We start from the raw sequence: 20,239 nt of genomic DNA, 5'->3' as shown, positions 1-20,239 counted from the left end.
AGTAAAAGCAAATGATTGCAATAGCTGTACTTTTTAATAGGATTCCCCACATTCTGAGACATTATTCCCCAAGGAACAAATTGTTCTATAAAATTATGTTACTTAAGAAGAGATATAGTCACCTTGACATTGTGGAGGACAGAGAACTCCGGAATGCATGACTCCTATTGTGGGAGTCGCTCTGCTGGGGGTGGGGGTGGAGGGGAACAGCAAGGTCAGGCACTGTGATCCCTAAGGAACTGTGATCCCTAAAGAACAAACTCACAGGTACCAGAGAAAGGGGAAAAGAAAAGGGAGGAAAGGAAAAGGAAGAAGGAAACATGCCTGAGCTCCGATTGAATGTATTATCTTCTATTTTCCTGATTTGCAAAAACAAGATTTGGGGAATTCCTACAGATTCAAGATAAACATGAAACCTGGCTTCCTGCCCTGCCAATTTGGACCAAAGTGTTTGTTTTATGGCAGAGCTTGCTTAACAAACAGAGGAGTTGTAAACAACCCAGCAATAATTCATTATCATTATCCCTGCTTAAGAGAAGCCAAACTCACTCTAATTCTATCAATAAGATGAATATACCACTGCAATGGCCTTTACGTGAATTATAATTAAAGCTAATCTTCATTAAAGTTATCATACCATTCTGGAAGCAGATAAACAAGCCAGAAAGAGGCAAACAAGGAGGTCAATAACTTGCTCCAAATATGTATATATTTTTTTGTTTCCAAAGCTCATATTGAGAGAGACATTCCTTCACACAATACAAATGGTTCTGACATTAAGAGGAGTAAACAAGAAAGAAAAATAAAGATGGAAAAATCCTGTGGTCAGTTCACAAGTGCTTTTTTATTGTTTGAGGCAGGGTTAAAGCCTTTTATAAAGACAAGGATATATGGGCCGCTAGATTGGATATGACATCGGCCTAGTCTAGCTGCCCTTGTGCAGAGCTCTGCTGCCTATTAGATGCCATAGACAAAACAGGCACTGAAAGTTTTCAACAAAGAAGCAGGGTGTGACCTGACACAGCTAATTTCCAGCATTACCCTAGAGCTGAATTTGTAGATAACACACTGCACAGGTATCAACTCCCGTTATGAGTGGGTTGGAGAGATGAAGGCAAAGGTTGGAAAGGCTCTGATTACTAATGGTTTTGAGGATTTTAATGTGAATGGGGCTGAACAACTGATTAATGGAGGTTGCATAATCTCCACGTGGAACTCCTGGCAGCCATGATGTATGTCATTCAGGCCCATGTTGAGTGGGTGGGCCAGAGGCTGGAGCTGAGAGAGGAGGCGCTTCTCCAAGTAGCTCAAGTATGCCAAGTGCTCACAGACTTTTACAACAGCCACTTTCTGGTCACTCACTTATTTGTTCTTGAAGGGAATTCATCAGGCTTTGCAGTTCTAATTCTAGGCAATCCAAAACAATGAACACCTAGTCTAAATACAGGAAGCAAAAAATAAATAAACAGATAAATACTTTTGTGTTAAGGGCCAGCAGCAGCGGCAGCCTTTCAAATATCCTGCAGAGTGATTTGGTTTGTGGGCCAGTAAGTTCAATGCAGGGAGAGTCATGCAACTTGCGTGAGCGTGTAGTCTTTTTCTCTGTGTGTGTGATGTTAGCGTGAGCGTGTAGTCTTTGTGTGTGTGATGTTAGTGCTAAAACCCAGACAACCATGCACCAAGGTTTTCGAAGGTATGGATCGGATTTCTGAGAGGCCCTGAGGAAAAAAAAAAACAGGAAATTTTTATTTGATCAGATGGGTATTTTCCATAGCCTTCATTTTGTGTTTCAACCTCTGGACCCCTAACACTCTATCTTTCCTCATCTCACTACTTGAAAATAGTGCCTAAAGGAACAAGCAAGCTCCAAGTGTAACTATGGCTATAGGCAGAGCAGGCAAGGGTGTGTGGTTCAACAGGAGTAAGATTGCTTGGTGCAACCAAACCCTGAGTAGTGAGAGGCAGCCTGCCCTGTACCATGTTCAGGGCAGGTAGATTTGGAAATGAATACAAGAGGATGATGCCCAGGCTCTGCAGGGAGGGATTTGGGGGAAGTGTGAATCCAAAATGGGTTTTTAAAAAACACAAAGCCAGCCATAAATGTATGAGCTAGTTGAGCCACTTCTTTTCTCTATAAACCGACAAAGCAACAAAATACGACAGGATGGAGGAGATCGGTGCATGTGCAGAAGGGGATCTTGTCCTTCCTTTATACTCTGGCCATTCCACTAAAAATAAACCCACAGCACAGGGACAGCAGAGGCATCCTGGCTCAGTTAGGCAAGCTGCAGGCAGCCCCCTCCCGCCCCGCCCCCTCACAAGGCCGGAGCCACTGAGCATGCCCAGTGAGGCCCCAGGTGTGACCTCTGCTCTCCTGTAAGCAGTGGAGGGACCAGGCAATCGATCATGGTGTTCATGCTGTCAGCCCCGGTGCTCGGACGCTGCTGTCTGTCATCCTAGTGGATGAGCCCTGCTTAAGGGCAATCATGTCAATCTCCCTGTGACCACTCAGTCTAAAGCAGCAGGATGATCTTGACAGGCCTGGCAAAGTCAGCACAAGGTATGGCAAGCTGAAATTGGAGCCTTCCCACAGAGATGCAATGTGGACTCTTGTTTTTCTTTAGCTTTTCCTTTATTTTTGCTTTCTTTTTTATTTTCATGACAAAAGCTGAGGCTCACAGAACCAGTTTTCACAGCTGGTCGTCACGGATAAACCTGTTGCCCTCTGAGTTCTTCCCATAGTAAACATAGTGACACTTGCCCAGGACACCTGGAAAAGAGAAAGGCATTGTTACAAGTGGCACAGTCAGTGTAGTCCTGAAAGCAGATGTTGTGAAACGGATTCAGTGGGGAGCAGGAAATGAAAATGTAGTGCACCTCAAAAGACAATGACTCTACCTACATGTGTGTCTCTGTGTGTGTGTGTGTGTGTGTGCACACGCATGCGGGTGTGCATGTGTATATACAGGTACTAGGACTTGAATGCAGAAACTCACAGTCTTGCTTAGCAACTTTGCTCAAGGCTGGCAGTCTACCACTTAAGCCACACCTCCATGGCTGGTTTTTTCCTTGCCAATTGGAGGTAAGAGTCACAGACTTTATTCTACCCAAGGTGGTACTGAACTGAGATCCTCAGTGATCTCAACTTTCTGGGTAGCCAAGATTAAGGGTGTAAGCATCAGTGCCCAGCCTAACTCTACCTTCTTGAGCTCCACCTCTGCCTGCACCACTCAGTGCTGGCTCCCCAGGAGTAACAACCTCTCTGAGAGGCTTCCCCAGTTTAGAAGGATTATAGCACATCCCTCTTTTTTCCAGAATTCTTAGCAGAGTTTCTAAGAACAGAAAATTGAAGATGTCTCCAGCCCAAATGAAAGCTGTGGAATAATCTTCAGTGTGCTTTGTTATAGTTGTAAACGGACCTTCTAAACTCTTAGAGAGAATCCTGCGGAGCCTGGGCGGACTCAAGCATGTGCAGATGATTTAGGGTGACCAGTGCTGCATGGAGAGAAGCAAGAGCTCTTGACGTGAGAAGCCCTTTTCTCATAGTGCCTCCCAACACGCCATCCGGGTATGATGCATTTGACTTGCATCTTCAGTTTGGCTTTATGTCATTTGTCTGCAGAAAGCTTTCCTCACATTTGAAAGGAGCTTTTATAAGGTTTGTTTGGGGTTTTTTTTTTGCATTTTTATTATTAAGTAGTTTTTATAAAGAGGTGTCAATTCCATAAGTCAGGTTATGAATTACATTGCTTCTTGGTCAATGTCACCCCTTCCTGCCTTCTTTCTTCCCCCTTCCTGGTCCTACCCTCAAGTTATATAGTTTCTTTGCTCACATAATGTATGTTAAATATAATGACCATGCGTGTTCATCTTTCCTCCGTTCCTGTGCCACTCCCCAAAACATGTTTCCATTTCTTGGTATTGGTTTTGATGAACAGTAGTTGTTCAGGAATCATGCTTTTGGATCCCCACCCCCCTAAGTATACCATTATACCACCCTTTAGTCAAGTTTGTTTTTAAGTAAATGCATTGAGCCTTGTATATGTTATGCCGCCTTGTATTTTAGGTCTAGCTTCCACATATGCGAGAAAACATGTGCCATTTGTTGCTTTTGTGATTCTTAACAGTGTACACACCCATAAGATTAGGGTCAAACTTAAAATCAACTCCCCTTATTAATCCTAAATACTCAACAAAAATCTCTTGCCATGGTTACTGTGAAACCTTGTGAGATTAAGGAATAGAAAATCAACTTTTCTAAGAAAATATTTATAACTGCACTTTGGTTTGGCCATTTTTTCTTTCAAAAAAGAAAAAAAACCTGTTTTAGAAGATCTAACTTAAAATACAGTCACACACAGTTGTCTTAGCACTAATGAGACTTGAATCTCTGAAATGTTCACAACTAGGAGGGAAAAAACCCAAAGGAGATTCCCAGAACACAGAAATTCATGAGCTACAAACCGCCTGCGAAAATAGGCATTCCGGGGTGGGGCGTTCAGTCTGATAGTGTGAAGTCAACAAGCACCATAGCACATTTTTTTTGTTGTTGTTAATCTGAGACAAATTAAAGCTTGAAATTAGCCAGGACCTTCACCTCAGACTTTTTGAGTAGTAAATATTTTTGTGATGGCAAAAGGGATGTTTCTCTATTACAGAGCTCTAAACTTCATTCTTGAGGGATTCAAGTGACTCATTAAAACTTTTAAGTACAGGACAGATGTTCCCTAGCTTGGGACAAATTTGGATGTATTGGGGGGGGGGAGTGTCTCAGGATATTTTAGGGTTGGAAGAGGGATAGGGTGACAGAGCCGGTTGGCGCTTCTCAGTACTGCCGGCCAGGTTCCCACAAGCAACTCTCCTGTGGATCATTCTTCCCAATTGTTCTTGCTTTATCCTTGGCTTCTGATCCCCAGTTTCTAGTTTTTAGTATTGGTCTGCTGCCTGGAAATATTGAGCTTGGATGAAATCTCACTGAGACCGTTCTCAAGGCTTAAGTTATTCTCTTAGCTATTGGCACCGACCTGGTCCCTTTGTTGTGCTAAATTACATGTTGTTTAGGGTTGTGCAAATATTATCACCAATGCCAGGATTGCAGGGGTCAGGGCTGGGCAGGCCTTGGCAATCTCTATGGACCTGGGTAGGAATGCCTCATAGGAATGGTAAAATTTGTTGGGGAGTTGCTGAAATCTAACTGATCTAAGTAAATGCTTGTTAATCTGGAAAGATGGGGCCAAAGGGCATTCATTTCTTTTTATGGTAACAGACTAAAGTGAATTAAAAATTTTATATGGTCTTTAAGTAGTTATACAAAGAGGTTTCAATTCAACATGTCAAGTTATGCGTACAATGTAGCTTTATCGATGTGATTTTTATTAAAAAATATATGGATAGAGTTGTCAGATATGGCAAATAGTCTTTCTCTTGAGCAAAAGTATGAAAGGCAGGTGTGTGCATGCACACCAACCCCTTTCCCCATCACAGCCACATTCTACTGGAGTAAACTCTCAATGTACCCAGGGGTGCGATTTCCCTTCTCTCCCCTCTCTCCATAGTGAGCTTCTACTTTGGACTCTCCCCTGTGTGTAACCAGATGGGAACAGAACTCCTGGAATGTGCACCAGGCTGTGCTCTGAGCCACATTCCCAGACCTTCCTTCTGGTTGGCGTTGATAAAAGTCCTTTTTATGTCCTGCCCTGTTTCTTTGGGCCCAGAAGCAAGAATGTTTATAGACATCCTGGTGAGAGAGGGCTGTTTGATGGATGCAAGAGACTGTGGCTGGGTGTCAGTGCTTGGAAAATGAGGCAAGGACATGAGGTATTAATATTGTCAATGATCTCTTGACGGGAAAAGAGATACCGCACTCACTGTCAGATTTAAATAGACATCAAGTGCATTAATGACAGAAGGGCAGACTTCAAACAAAGGGGCTGTGTGCTGGGGAGCCGAGTTGGTCTCTGGGCTGGCAATAACCCGATCTGAAAAGGCACTGTCAGGACTAGAGACAGGTCCAGGATTGTGTGTAGTGACAGAAAACAGAGATACTGACAAGAGATACCAGCGCCATATTATGCCAAGGACACTGTAACACTGTCTTCCTCTCTAACTCAAGCTGACATCACTCCCCATCAGGCAGGTCTTCTCCTCCTGTTCCTGCAGAACCAGAACATTCTGTCTCTCAGACATCCTCTCGAAAATTCACTGCAGCTGAGAAGTTCCCAGCACTCTCCCCACCCCATCTGTAAGAATAGTGGGGTCAGAGCCTTAGGATAACTTCAGTCAATTTAAATTGGGACTCCAGAAGAGGGAACCCCCCTCGTCCCCCCATGATAGTGTGGTGACTTGAGGTGATCGGAGGGCCACTGTGTGAAGAGCTGTCACCTTGAATGAAATCCATAAAGGGAGGCCCTCAGTGGTAAGGATCGCCTGGTAGGCAACAATGAAACCCAGCTGCTGGCACCGTCCTGGGAAAACAGGCACTCTGGCTGGTGACACTTGAAATTGGCTGATTTTTTTTTTCCACTGGAGCCATCTTCTATAGCTTAAATTAAGCCAACTGTGCCTCTCCTGAGTTTCCTACCTGTGTGTGCTTTCATTGGTGATGTAATGACTCCCAGTATGTGACTTTTGTGCTCAAAAATAAATAAGAAAATAAGCAAGGGCCCAAAGAAACAAGCCAGCCTGCACAGTCCCATGTATGGCCGTAGACTTATATATATATGTGTATATATTTTTTTCTCATGAGGGTTATTTGTGAAATAATAGTCTCTGTCCATAAATTAAGAAAGGGGGTATTATGGGCTGCTTTCCCTGCAGTCTTCCTCCTCCATGGCAACCACGGGACACTGTGAAAATCACAGAGGGAATGGGGTTTGTTTGCAAGGAGTATTTTCCCAGGGAGAGAATCTGGGGAACCACTCACTGGTTGTGACTCAGTAGGCCATGTTTTTCTGTGCACATCTGCCTTGCATTCACTTGTTTGTATCTTCTCAGAACCGGAGGGGGAACAAACCATTTAATGGCAGATGTAGTGTTTTTAATTAAAATATCTGGCTTTGGCCGTAATACGTGAAGCGGGCTTGCCATGTATCAGGCAGACGTGCCGACGTCTGTGTAGAGCTTTCTTTTTCTGGGGCCCTGAAAAATGACAGTGTGCCGTCCCCTGGGGAATCTTCTCCTGCCAAATGAGACTCCTAATTTTTCTTAAGTAGCTAGCTTTCCCATCACCATAAGCTCTTAAAGCTATAATTATGAAAAAAATGTATTGGGAAGAATCTCTTTTAAAGAGGCCCTTTATCTTTTCAATGTTCCCCCCCTCTGGAATGGATGTTCTAATTATGCATGGTAAGTTATGACCTTGGGGCTGCCTAACGGGTGAGAATCTCAGCCTCTTCTCTTGGATGCAAGGTAGTGATGGCAGGCTGGCTGGAGGAAGGGCAGCTCCAGGATGTAGCTAGGAGGAGGAAGCTCTCAGGGGCCACAGCAAGGGAATTTTTTTGTGTACATTGTATGAGAGCCTGGCCTCTGCGATGCCTCACGCCCTGTGCCCCTCTGTATGGTCGTGGTCTATTTAGTTGGAGGCAGGTAATCTGTATTTAAATCCAGCCTTGATGGTCAGTCCTGTAACCAGGTACCCATCCCTTAACCTCTGCTGGGACTGTTTGTCTTTACACAGTTCCATCTTAGTTTTGAGGTGAGTGATTTCATCATTTTACTTATTTTTGTGTCAGTACCGAAGCTTGAACTAAGGGCTTAGTTTTTTTGTGCTCAAAGCTACTGCTCTACCACTTGAGCCACTTCTGGCTGGTAATTGGAGATAAGATTCCTGCCAAGACTTGCTTCACACTACAGTCCTCAGATCTCAGTCTTCTAGCTTCTCCTGAGCAGCTAGAATTACAGGCAGGAGCCACCAGTGCCTGGCCAAATTGTGTGTGTGTGTGTGTGTGTGTGTGTGTGTGTGTGTGTGTGTGACTGTAAGTGGGGCATGGCCTGAACTCAGGGCCTACACATTCATTGTGAGCTTTTGTGCTCAAGGCTAGTGCTCTTTTCTTCAGATCTCAGCCTCCTAAGTAGGATTACAGGTGTGAGCAATTTAGTAAATGCTTTAAAAATGAGGATGCTGGGCCCAGTGGTTAATGGGTCACAGTTTGCTTTGGACTAAGTCAGGTCTGGAAACCCTTCCCGTTTGTTCTCATCACTGTTTAGCCTGGATCCCAAAAGAAGCTATGTAAGAGTGAGAAATCCCCAGAGAATGGGTTGCCACTGACTTTGCAGCCACTTGTCTCATAGTCACAGGGGGACGTGATGCGTGCTGTCACACATCTCACTCAGTCACACACTCTCGTCTCATAACCAGCACTCTGTCCATACAAATATGAAGATGTATTTGATGAATGAGTGCAGGTGGGACCAATCAATTCATACTGGCAACAGAGAAATTATCAATCTGATTCTCAATTGGTTTCGTCTTCATTTTAGTATTATTATTATGAACGTTTAAGTGTAGCTGGGTAATGACAGAGCTTACAGTACCACATGCTGGGTAAAGGACAGAGACATTGCTAATCTGTAAGAGAAAAGGAAGGTACCAGGTTCCAGTGACCAAGAAGGGCATTAGTAGGGTCCTTTCTGGTCTGTGATGGAAGGTTCTAAAACATGTCTCTGGCATACTATGAAAATCTATAAACATGTTAACCCTGTAGGATATTCTCACTTTTTCCAATTCTGTCAGTGCCAAAAAGAGGAGGTACCCAAAAAATATCTGTGGAATAGATTAGTACCAACAAATGAAAAATGCATACCATTTCCACAGGATTTTAGGGACTTCCATTATTGAACGTTAATACTTTAATCCTTTTATGCCTTCGCTTTTGGAACAACATTTTAAAGATGCATACAGGTCATAGGTGTCTTGTTGAAGCAAGGGGCAGAGTTTTAGGAGACCGTGTCCCTCCAGCTCATGGATTCTGCTGGTATTTTTATGTTGAGCATTTAGTTTATCTCCCCTCCTCCAAACAAAACAATCCCAATGCTGGGCAGGAGAAAGCTCAGTGAATGTTTTCATCTGGCCTTATGAGCTACAAACATCACCTAGAAAGGGACATTTCCTCAGAAAGTACATGCCTGAATAAACACACCACATTTTCTGGTCTTGACAAGGGGCTGGAGCCGTACCTTGAGGTCAGCCATGTTCTGTGTTATCAGCCCTGCCCGCTGTGGGTACTGAGCGAGATTTAGCAGAGCTGCAGAATCACAGGCTCTTGGCACAAGGCCCTCCTTCAATGTAAGCTCCGTACATACCAAGGACAAAATTGGAGGAAAAAGACTTTTAAAAAAATCTTAAGAGAAGGGGTGCCTTGGGAACAGTTTTTGAGGAAAAGGGACAAAGTCCTACTTCTCTCTGTGGGCCTATCTCTGAGGCTTCAGGTGGAGGGGACCAAGAGCTACTCACCTGACCCTGGGACAGTAGTGAAGGCCAGGAAAAGAGGAGCCTTCCTTTCTAAACTAGCACAGCATCAATTCTGACAACTGTCTCGGTTTGTCAACTGCATCCTGGGCTGGCAAGGGGTGCCACACAGATCTTGCTGCAGTAGGTAATAGCCTCCAACCACGCTTTTGCTTCTCCATTATTACACAAAACAGCCCCATGAACACGAGGGCGAATTTCTACCCTGCCAAGCTGAAGCCCACACTCAGCATTAGCTGATATTTGACCCTCTCCAACCCACTTTCCAGGGATGAAGTGAACTAAAGGCTGGAATTTTTTCTTTATTCACAGCAAACTCCCATCCATGCAGTTTTACTCCTTGATTTTATTTTTGTGTGAGGGTTGCCAGACAAGCACTTGAGCCAAGGCCCCAGCAGTCATCTAGATTTTGAGAATCCATTTCCTGGAGTGAAGGTGTAGCACATTGAATTGTTGTTAGAGGAAGACTTGCGCTGTCCTGTTAAAATTTAGTCAACACATTTTATTGTGTGGCACTTCAGTTCATTTCAGGTTTATTTTGTTATTTTTAGCCACACTAATCCTCCTCATGAAGTTGTGAGGGTTTTTAGTATACTTGAGATACACATCTTGGGTCCATGTTTTTGCTCTCTAATAAATTGTATTACGTTCAAGTTTAGTTGCTGTCCCTATTCCTTCAGGCTGACTATTTCTACCAGTAAAGTGAATCATAATGTTTATTCACTTCTTAGCATAAAGAGATTGCACCCAAAGGTGAATGCTTTGGGTATATGATAGGATTAGAATGAAGGGCTGTAAAGATGCATTGCTTCTTGTATAAGTACCATGCAAAAAGACAAAAAAAAACCGAAACCCAAACCCTAAAATCCCAATTTGGCCCCCCAATTTGAAGCTGGGATTCATTCCTATCACAAAAGAAAGCCCCCAAATGGATCCTTTTCGCAGTGCTCATAGCCTTGCAGTAACCCCTGAGGAGCTATTATCAGCCTGCTCCGGCAGATGCTGGGCCTCGTCAGGCCACACCCTGTGTGTCTGCAAGGAAGGAAAAGCAGGGCATGAACTTGGCCAGCTACCAGGGTGATGGGCAGCCACAGTGAGGATGCTGGTCTCCCCAATCATGGAGGCCAGACAAATGGCAATGAGCGTGGGCAGACAAACTGAACCTGTGGACAATACATTGAGTGCCCAGAGCAGCTGAAATGAAGGTTGTCATTGTGCAAGAAGTAAAGAGGGTGGGAAAGGAAGGAAAGAAAGAACAAACTCAAGGTGAGAATTGTCTCACATAACCTTCTAGTAGAAAATGGAAGTGTGAGTCCCCATTCAAGAAATTCTTACACCACTGGGTAGCTCAGTTCCCTGCTCCATGTCTCTGAGCCCCTGGACCTTATGTCCAAGTAGCAGGTGCTCTGGTACTAGGCCAGACCTACAGAGCCATGCAAAGTCTTGTCCACATTAAGGAAGCATTTGGCCTACAGATTAAAACTTACCTGACAGATGATATTTCCATTATATGAATCCTAGAGAGGAAATAGTCAACACGCTTTTGTTAAAATGTCAATGTTTTTTTCACGTATTATTATTTTTTTTAGTAAGCTCTGTCATCCTATCTACTCAAGAGGCAGAGATTAGAAGCATTGTGCTTCGAGGCTGGCCTGAGGGGGGAAATGGTTGGGCTTTTTGTTTGTGTGACATCACATCTCAACAGAAAATGCTTAGCTTCCCAGGCTGAAAGGAAGACCTGTTAAAATAACTAAACCAAAAAATGAACTGGAGATGTGGCTCAAGCGGTAGGGCACCTGCCTAGCAAGTATGAGGCCCCGAATCCTTTTTGAGTCTTGAGGGTAGTGAAAGGTAGACAGGCACTGAAGAAAGAACCTTAGCTACATGACAGGCTCACTATCCCTTTTTGGAACATCACCAATATGAATGGCTGTTACCTCCAGATATCTTTTCATCAAACAGGAAAATACTATAAAATTCAGATAATAATTCCATAATAAATATTACCTTCTCACTGTCTTCCCATCAAAATTCATAAATGTTAATGATCCAAGTTTATTTTTCTTTGTTCTCAGGTTAGGTTTTGGTTCCAATTAAAAATGAAGCCAGAAATAGTGTGTATTCTTGATATCCTGAACAATAACTTATATTCAGCTATAAGGATGTTTTACTTCCTAGTAAGCTAATACACAGAATGTTAATTTTCCTTTTCACAGTTTCGGAGAATTCTTGAAGTGGGACAAAAATGAAAGGTTTATTGTTTTATGTGAAGTTCTTCATATACAGAGTTAGACAAGGTAGTTCCAATTGGTTTCTTTAAGGCAACAAGACTAGATACTCATGTGACTTTTCCAGTCTAGAAATATCTCTTAATCATAGGAATGGAATGGAAGCTTTGCTTTTATAACTTATTTTTTAAATGTGTTATTTTCAATCCTGTTCACAGATAACAGAGGTCCCTTTAAGAAGTTCGAAGACCACAGATAAGACCTAGGTTCGTTCTTACCTACTTTTATGCAGAGAGAATCGTGAGCCAGGGTGGAGTGAGCATATTTTCCTTTTCCCATGTCTGTAGTTTAAGGGGCCATAATGGATTTGTGATGGGCTGTATTCCAAAGTGCGTGCAGAGATGGGATGCAAATTAGCTAAGATTCATGAAGTGCTGTCCACTGATGGATGTGCCATAAACCAGCCTGTCACTCAAAGCAGACAGTGGTCAAGAAGGGAGAGCTGCACATTACTTTCTCAGAGATGTTTCAGACAGGAGAGGGGGAGAGAGAAGGAACACCCCCCCCCCCCACCTTCTCTTTACTTCTGCCTTTATCTTTTCCCCTTGAACTGCTGAAGTGAGAAGAGGAGCCACTAGAGGGCAGCATGAATTTAGGAAAGACTAGAGACTTTCTTTAAATAAATGCTGATGGCAACTATTCAGAGAGAACCATTAAGCCACACAGCGCTCTGGTCACCAATTATAGGTTCTGTAATGATCAATATGTCATGTTTACTCAATCTGGGCTAAAGGCTCGTTGAGAACACATCTTCCAGAGACCCTTCCATACCTTTGGATTTCTTCTGCCTCAATTTCAGGGACTGATTTTCTTTACCATCAACTGTTCTAATTAATCTTCCAGGTTGAGGGTTTGGAGACCTTTGTGTATCACTTGTGTAAATGTAAAGAAGCATTCAAACTAATAAAGACAGATCTCCCCAATTTCTTAGGACAACGATCGTTTTGGCCATGGAAATCCTCAAAAGAAAATGCCACCAAATGTATGGAATAGCCACTGGCTGATTGTCAAAAATAATAAAATAAAATTTAAAATCAGTACACTTGCAGCAAGGCTATTTCCTTGACTGAAACCTACCCAACCACTGTCTTCCCTTTCAGAGCCCATACTAATAATTTCAAGCACTTCTGATCCTTATTGCTCTGACACGTAGACCAAATGACCACTTCCCATCCAGAGAAAGAACCATTTCTAAAGATTTCAAACTTGTCATGGCTTTAAAGCAGAATAAAAAAGAATGACATTCCAGAAAAAAGCCTTCAGAAATAAATTTTAATAGGATGAAAATTAATGATTGGTTTTGACCCAGGAAGTAAGTAAACAGACCAAATAACTGTTGCTGAAGACCTGGGCAGAGGAAAGCAGAGCAGGGGCTGGAGAAGCAAGGAGAGGTAGCTGGGCCCTCACCTACTGTCTTCCTTTATTTGTCCTCAATGCAACAGTCAGGTGACTAGACAGACCCAACAAAGCTATCTCACTCATTTAACTAGAAAGTTACATTTTTCTCTCAGCCATACAACAGTATCTAAAGTCAAAGTTAATCTCTAGATGATTCACAGTGACCACACCTGCGGGATGTTTTCAAAGTGCAGAGGACACAGTCAGGAAGCTCAGCTGGACTGTGAGACTGTGGAGTAAGCATGTCTCAAGGACTCGGAAGCTTCTGCTTCTGTGAACTCCAGGATTGCCCTCAGCAGCTCCTCACACATGCGCCGTGAGGCCTAGGACTTAGTAGGTACTCAATCCTTCATTAGGTTTTGTTGGTCAGGATACTTCTTCTCTAGTATTTACCACACACTCATGGACATTTACAGGTCAATGAATTGCTTGGACTGGTCCAGGACAGAGGTTTCTGACTTGCCCCTGTACCTAGATCACCCGGAAGACTTGTGGAAACACAGATGGGAAAGTCCCATGCACAGTTTCTGATTAAGTGGGTCTGAGTTGGGCCTGATGCTAGGAAAAGACCTTGCAGAAACACTAAAAGCCTCCTTTCTCAAAAGTTTGTCAATGATAAATTCCCATACTGGGGTTTGAACTCACACTTGCTAGGCATGGCTGCAGCTCTTTCTATTTATTTGTTTTAGGTTTACTTTTCAAACAGGACCATTTATTCTTGCCCAGAGCCTGCCACAGGCTCAAGCCTATACTTGTTAGGAGGTAGAATAATCAGTGGGTACCATAATGCCTGGCTTGCTGATGATGGTCATGGGGCTGTTAACTTTTTGCCTAGGTCAGCAGTCCTTCTGATCTCTGTCTCATGAATAGTTGGAAACTACAGGCATGAGCCATAACACACAATCTACTTCTTATTCTTGCAAAATCAAAACTGTTCAAATTCAGAGATTTTAAACTAGCACTGGTCAATTGAGGGTCCTATTGTGTTGATCTTTGGTAAATGTTTTATTTTCTTCCCCAAAGGAGTCAGAAAACAAAATGTACCTAAAATAGAAATACTGATTGAGGTCTGGCAAGACAGCTCAGTGGGAGAGTTCTTGCCTAGTGTAGCCTGTACAAGTGCAGCTCTAACATAACAAAACTAAAACAAGAACAAGAAGACTCCACTCTTTAAAACAAAATAAAAAAAAGAAAGCTTAAATTCAAATGATATGCAGAAGGTTACATTAGCAGGAGGAAAGAAAAGTTTTAGGGGTAGACCTGAACCTGCAAACCATGACTTATGAAGGCAAAGGATGAGGGGACACTTTTTCCTCAAAGCTTTTAGACCCCTCAAAGCTGACACTGTCTTACAGGAACAAATCTGAGCAGTGGGAGTCCTCCTGCAGAGAACTGAATGAGAAGTTTGGCTCTGCTCTCAAGCAGAAATTTGCTTTTGGGTTTCAGATCTGTTCCTATTAGAAAGCTCACATCAAACGAGGGGAAACACCCACAGTTCTGCCTGAAACTTCTCAAGAGACTTACTGAAAATAAATACAAGTTGTTTTCTTTATTTTTAAATTCTTCACGATGGGTGGAGGCGGGGAGGGGCTTTTCAAGTAAAATTAAGCAGGCCCAGTTACAGTGTGTTTGCCATAATACAAGCCCTGTAAGGACTGGGAGAAGGGCTTCATTTTAGACACTTTAGTCCAACCTCCATCTGCCCTTCATTACAACCCAAATAAAATTTTCCTGTGCTGATATTGCCATAATATTTCCTAATTCCAGGACCCTCTAAATTGCATCTACAAAACAAAAGAAATCTGCTGACATGTGATCTAATTGAAAGAAGTTTGTATTACAAAAGAAATATTCAAAAGTCTACATTTCAGAAAGCACAACATAATTTTTGGGCAATAGTAAATTCTACTACCATATGCCAAAAATACGTTTATTATTTCCTGGTTTTAAACTATCTATCCTTTAAGCTACTGTGAGGAGAGTATATATACATATACATATATGTATGTATGTGTATACACACATGTATATATACACCTATGCATGTTAGTGCAAGAAACTCTAGGTCAAGAATAGCACAAAGGAGTATATAAGAACCTGAATTTCTGCATGTTTTCTGCCCATAATAAAGACATAGTAAGTAGAAGTGCATAAGGGCCTTTATTAGGGTTAGGCTCATTAAAAGTTAACGAAGGCACCAGAGACTCCCCTGTGCTGTTAAAAGGGACATGCTTTTTGCCTACTAATACAATGGCCTCAGTTAGACAGACATTGCTGACAGTGGGTGGCACCACATGTTATCTGTCCCTGGAATATGTTACTTAGAGGACTTTGCTATTACTCCTTTTATTTGGCTGGCTTGGATTTCTCAGGATTCACCCTGTGATGAATTAAGATGCCTCCATATTGAAAAAAGAAATTGCCCATGGGCCAATATGAGCCTCTCACCTAATAGAATACATCTGGGTCTGACAGTTTGATGCCCGGCTCTAAGCCACACTCAGCAACACAAATTAACAGCATAGACATTGCCCACGCTGCGCAGGAAGTAATAACCTGCTACCTGCAACTTGGCCAAAATCTCATTATAAGCCATTACGGTAATTGAGGGCCAAGGCTGTGGATATTACACTCCCTGAGCACCATGTAGTTGATTCAGGAGACAAAAGACTCATAATGGAAGGCATAGGCAAGACAGGAGCAACTGCTTAAGTGAATGCTGTCCACAGTGTTCTGTGATGCTGGAGGACTTGTGACTGTTTGTCATCTGTCCTCAAACCTACATGATCCCTCCTAGGTGGAGGCTCAAGAGTTTAAGAAGATGTTGTCACTTTCGGTAAATCTCTAACAATGCATACTATTAAAATTGCTTTTAATAGATAGGGAAGCAAAAGGCAAAATAAGTCAAAATGATCTCTGAGAAAGAAGCATCAAAAATGGCAAGAAAAAAAGAAGACACTCTAGAGAGTGGAAGACCTCTAGAATCAGTGCACATGTATCAGCTTCCATTCTTCCCCCACCCCCTTTATTGTCAAAGTGATGTACAGAGGGGTTACAGTTTCATATGTAAGGCGGTGAGTACATTTCTTGTTCAACTTGTTACCTCCTCACTCAAGATGGATCTTTTGGTACTGTTACTACAGCCCTGGAAATTTTAGTCATGATGACAGCTTTTAATAAGCCTGTAAAGAATAATTCTGAGCCGGGGCAAGGAAAAGTTGTAAATATTTTAAGTTGACTCCAGAGATCCCCCTCTCATTACCCCTCATTATATCATTTGTATCATAACTGTTCCCTCATGACCTTATGTGTTACAGGGTTGATCCCAGCCTATGGCACTAGATAGCAGGTACAGCCTAGGAGAAGGAAGTCGTGCTGGTGAATCTTGAGTGTCAACTTGACTAGGTTGAGAAAACACTTAGGTTTACTAATCTGTACACCCATGGGTGTGTCAGTAAAGATCTGTCCCCAGAATAGATAACTGTGCTGTAGACTGTGATCCCAAGTGGAATGAAAGGGAAGAAAGGAAAGCTGCTGCTACACTAGGCAGTTTCTCCCTCCTTCCTGGCTACCATGAAGTAAGCTGCTTTGTTCTGCCAAGCCCTCCCCACCATGATGGATTGACCCCTTGGAAACTGAGCCAAAATAAGCCTTCCTTCCTCCCTTGACAAAAAGAGAACATGCTAGAATGGGGGGCGGGGGGAGAGGATGACTTGAAGGGATTTTTGTAACCTCAGTCTCTTCTTATTACGCTCTTTTGTACACCAGCCGTGAAGTGAATGCTTTTCCCTGTCACATGCAACCTTCATCCAGCCTCGGGAAAAGCAACAAGATCAGCTGACCACTAAAACTTCCAAAACTATAAACCAAAAGAAATCTTTGCTCCTCCTTATAAGTTGACCATATGTCAGGTATTTTGTCATGGTGACAGAAATCTGACTAGCATACACCAATGACAATTCAATTTTTCGATCACAAGAGTGAGTTTATACAAGGTACAATAAAAGTTCCTGACACAGTGCCTCTAGACAGTACTGGAACCTGTATTGTCTGGGGAATAAGCCTTCCTGGGTTTCCCAAAGCTGCTCTTTTTATCTATCCCAGGCTCCAACAAGGGGCTTTTTCAGGCACTGGGATTGATATTTGGGGTAAATTGCAGTAGAGTTGCTCATGGGGGTGAGACCCCTTGTGAGCAGCACACACATCCTTCCCTTCTCTATCAGCTGGGCCAGTCTGATTTGTTCCCTCCACTGAGAGGGTTAAGCATAGTCTGGGGGTCCAGAAAATGGCTGCAGTTGGTACAAGTAAGGCCTTTCCCTATAACTAGATGCTTCAGGAAAAAACAAATTAATCAACAGTGAGCTGAAGTGGGTTTAATGATTGCATTCTGCATACAATCAGCTTTTCCCTTTTCAAGGGCCATCAATATGTCAAGGGAAGACATATCTGAAGGATATAGCTCTTAACATCAAGGTTATCTATTCTCCACAAGGCTCCCACTCCTTGCCCAGCTGATACTCCACGCTGCCTGTGTCTAACATTTTCATCAACTCTGCAATCAATCAAGGTAATAATGTTGTGCAAAAAATCAATTAACAACGCAATTAAACTTTCCTTATTATCTCAAAGGGCTGAAATAATACCTAAAGGGAAGATAGACTCACTGAACGCAGACATCCATAAGCCAATGTGAAAGTGAATTATGAGGTTAGACAGATGCAGGCATGTGCAGTGCTGCTTTTTTTTCCAGGAGGTTATATCTCATCGCAGCAGTGTATCAGTCAGCCCCAATCCCAGGCCTTAAAAATTCCAAATTACTTTTAAGAAATATAGGATATGCAATATCCTTTTCATATTCTCTTTCAAAGATAACCCCCTCCCCTCTTCAACCAGCCTCCCCCCCCCAAATTGAACAGCCATATTATTCAAAGACAAAATGATCTTTCAACAAGAACATAAAATATAAAAGCTATAATAACATTTACATCTGTATAGCACACATCTCTGTAAATGCAGGTCATCTATTATACATAATCTGCAGGGCCTAAAAGACTGGGGAAGCGGCATCCCATTGAAGAGCCAAATGTGTAAATGTGCAAGCTTGTCCTAGGGGACGTCTGGGACTTCCTCCCCAGCGGAGGCCACCTCGCGTGTGCCAGCCCCGATCCACACACAAACACCCTCACACAGATGCATCAGGAGCCATGGAAGTATTACTCACTTAAAATAAGAATAACTATATTATTTAGCAATTATACTCAACTTACCCTGAAACACTATCCTTAGGAATTGAGCATTTATAGTACATAAAATAGAGAGAGAGAGAGAGAGAGAGAGAGGGAGGGAGGGAGGGAGGGAGGGAGGGAGGACTATTAACCTTTTGAAGTGATGAAGACTGGAAAGTGTTTGAAATTTCACACTGCAATGAGATACATAAAGGAGGAAGAGGAAGGAATTTCATGACATTTATAGAGTTCCTTTAAAGGATGAGGCGCTCGGGCGCCATGGTATGACATCACCAGAAGACCAACAGATAGAAGTCATAATGGAATGTTAAATAAGCCAACACCAGCACAACAGCCAGCAAATAAACAAAGGTGCTGATCTAAGAGGAACATTGTCCAAATAGTCTCCAGCTTCTGGAAACAAACAATAAAAGCAATAACCCTGACTCTAAATATTAACAAACTCTCACACCAGGGCCATCTCTGCTCATCTCTCCCCCCAACTTGTTCTTCTGCATCACAGCAGCAGAGGCTGCTGGGGCTCCCTCCACAGTATAAGAAAGTTGGAGAGAACCCTGGAAGTGTACATAAGTAGCCTAGGATCATTTAATTGTGAATTTGGGTCTTGATGTTGAACCAGGATTTCAAATCTTCTTGGTCACATATGGGGATGTTAGCTCTAAGTTGAGTAGTATATAGAACTTTAGTTTCATAGTAGTATGGATTTCCACATAGAGGCACTACTGGGAGACATGCAGGCATCACTGTTGTTTGAATATAATTGCTCCACAATGAGTTTGTTTTTTAACAAGTTATTCACTTGTTAAAAATATCCACCTTCCTCAACCAACTTTCCTCTATTTTCTTCTCAGCATGGAGGCAAGGTTGGGTCCCAAGTGCTGATTTAGATAGATAGTATAACAAGACCAACACATATAAGGGATATTCTCTAATTTCTAAAGAAAAAAGTAACCGTCTAGGATATATGTTGAGTGCAGAGTTTCATCAGAGAAGTTGGACAGGATTAGAGGATCTTGCTCTCTTTCGCCTAACCTTAAGCAACACAATTAATATGTTTTCATTTCCAGTGACTATTTTGTGTGCACATGAACTGGAACAGCGCCTGCTGAGGATTTGATTTCCACTGACGATGGGGTGGGTTGGATTTTAAATGATGTGTGAGCACTTCTGTTCTTCCTTGCTCTGGTTTATGTGTTATTCATGACTTGCATTACAGACATGGCGGATACACAGATGTAAATGTTATTAAATCTTTTGTACTTTAGAGGCTTTGTGAAAGGTTTCTTTGTTTCCAAATAACTCTCTTAACCACTAAAAATAACCAGTAATACGTGACAATGTCTTGGCAATTTTTTCCCCCCACTTAATTTTCGGATGAAGAGATTTCTCCTCTCCTGCTCTCTCTTCATCAAATACAAGTACAAGATATGTTGGACAGAAAAGTTACATCTTTATAGCAGTACTCAAGATCATCTTGAGAGGGATGCACGCGCATCATGTGAACTACACACGTGCAGGTGGGTGCATGTGTATGTGTATGTGTGTGTGTGCTGTGACATCATTTTGCCCACTCAGAGTCCCCCAATTCTTGATGACCTGTCAAAGATGCGGCTGCTTTACTGCAGTTTACTCTTTGACATATTTTAATCTGTTTTCACTTTGCTCCTTCCTCTTCACATTTCTCAGGACTTCAACAGAAATGTGGCTGAGGATAAACCTCGTCGTACACACCACACTTAATCAGGCTGTGCCGCTTGCTGCCTCACTTTATTGATTTTAAATTTAAACAATGCTCTGAGGCTAAACAGAACACCCCCACAAATATCGCTGACGTGACTGAA

The 20,239-nt window shown here is 42.5% G+C and overlaps 1 protein-coding gene across 3 annotated transcripts in view; it reads right to left on the bottom strand.

Moving 5' to 3' along the window:
• Window positions 1-2,404: 2,404 nt before the first annotated feature.
• Window positions 2,405-20,239, bottom strand: part of Lrmda (leucine rich melanocyte differentiation associated) — a 1,039,777-nt gene continuing 1,021,942 nt past the window's right edge. Inside the window, exon 7 of one of the 3 annotated variants that reach the window (XM_048339109.1) lies at window positions 2,405-2,770. In XM_048339109.1, coding sequence (XP_048195066.1) covers window positions 2,657-2,770 — 114 coding nt within the window. In that variant the 3' untranslated portion in view covers window positions 2,405-2,656. The remainder of the gene's footprint in view (window positions 2,771-20,239) is intronic. The other 2 variants (XM_048339108.1, XM_048339110.1) reach the window with 2 other exon arrangements.

Source organism: Perognathus longimembris, chromosome 2 (assembly GCF_023159225.1).
Source record: "Perognathus longimembris pacificus isolate PPM17 chromosome 2, ASM2315922v1, whole genome shotgun sequence".
Lineage (NCBI taxonomy): Eukaryota > Metazoa > Chordata > Mammalia > Rodentia > Heteromyidae > Perognathus > Perognathus longimembris.
Note: the sequence above shows the minus strand (reverse complement) of the source record. Positions and strands in the feature narration are given on the sequence as shown.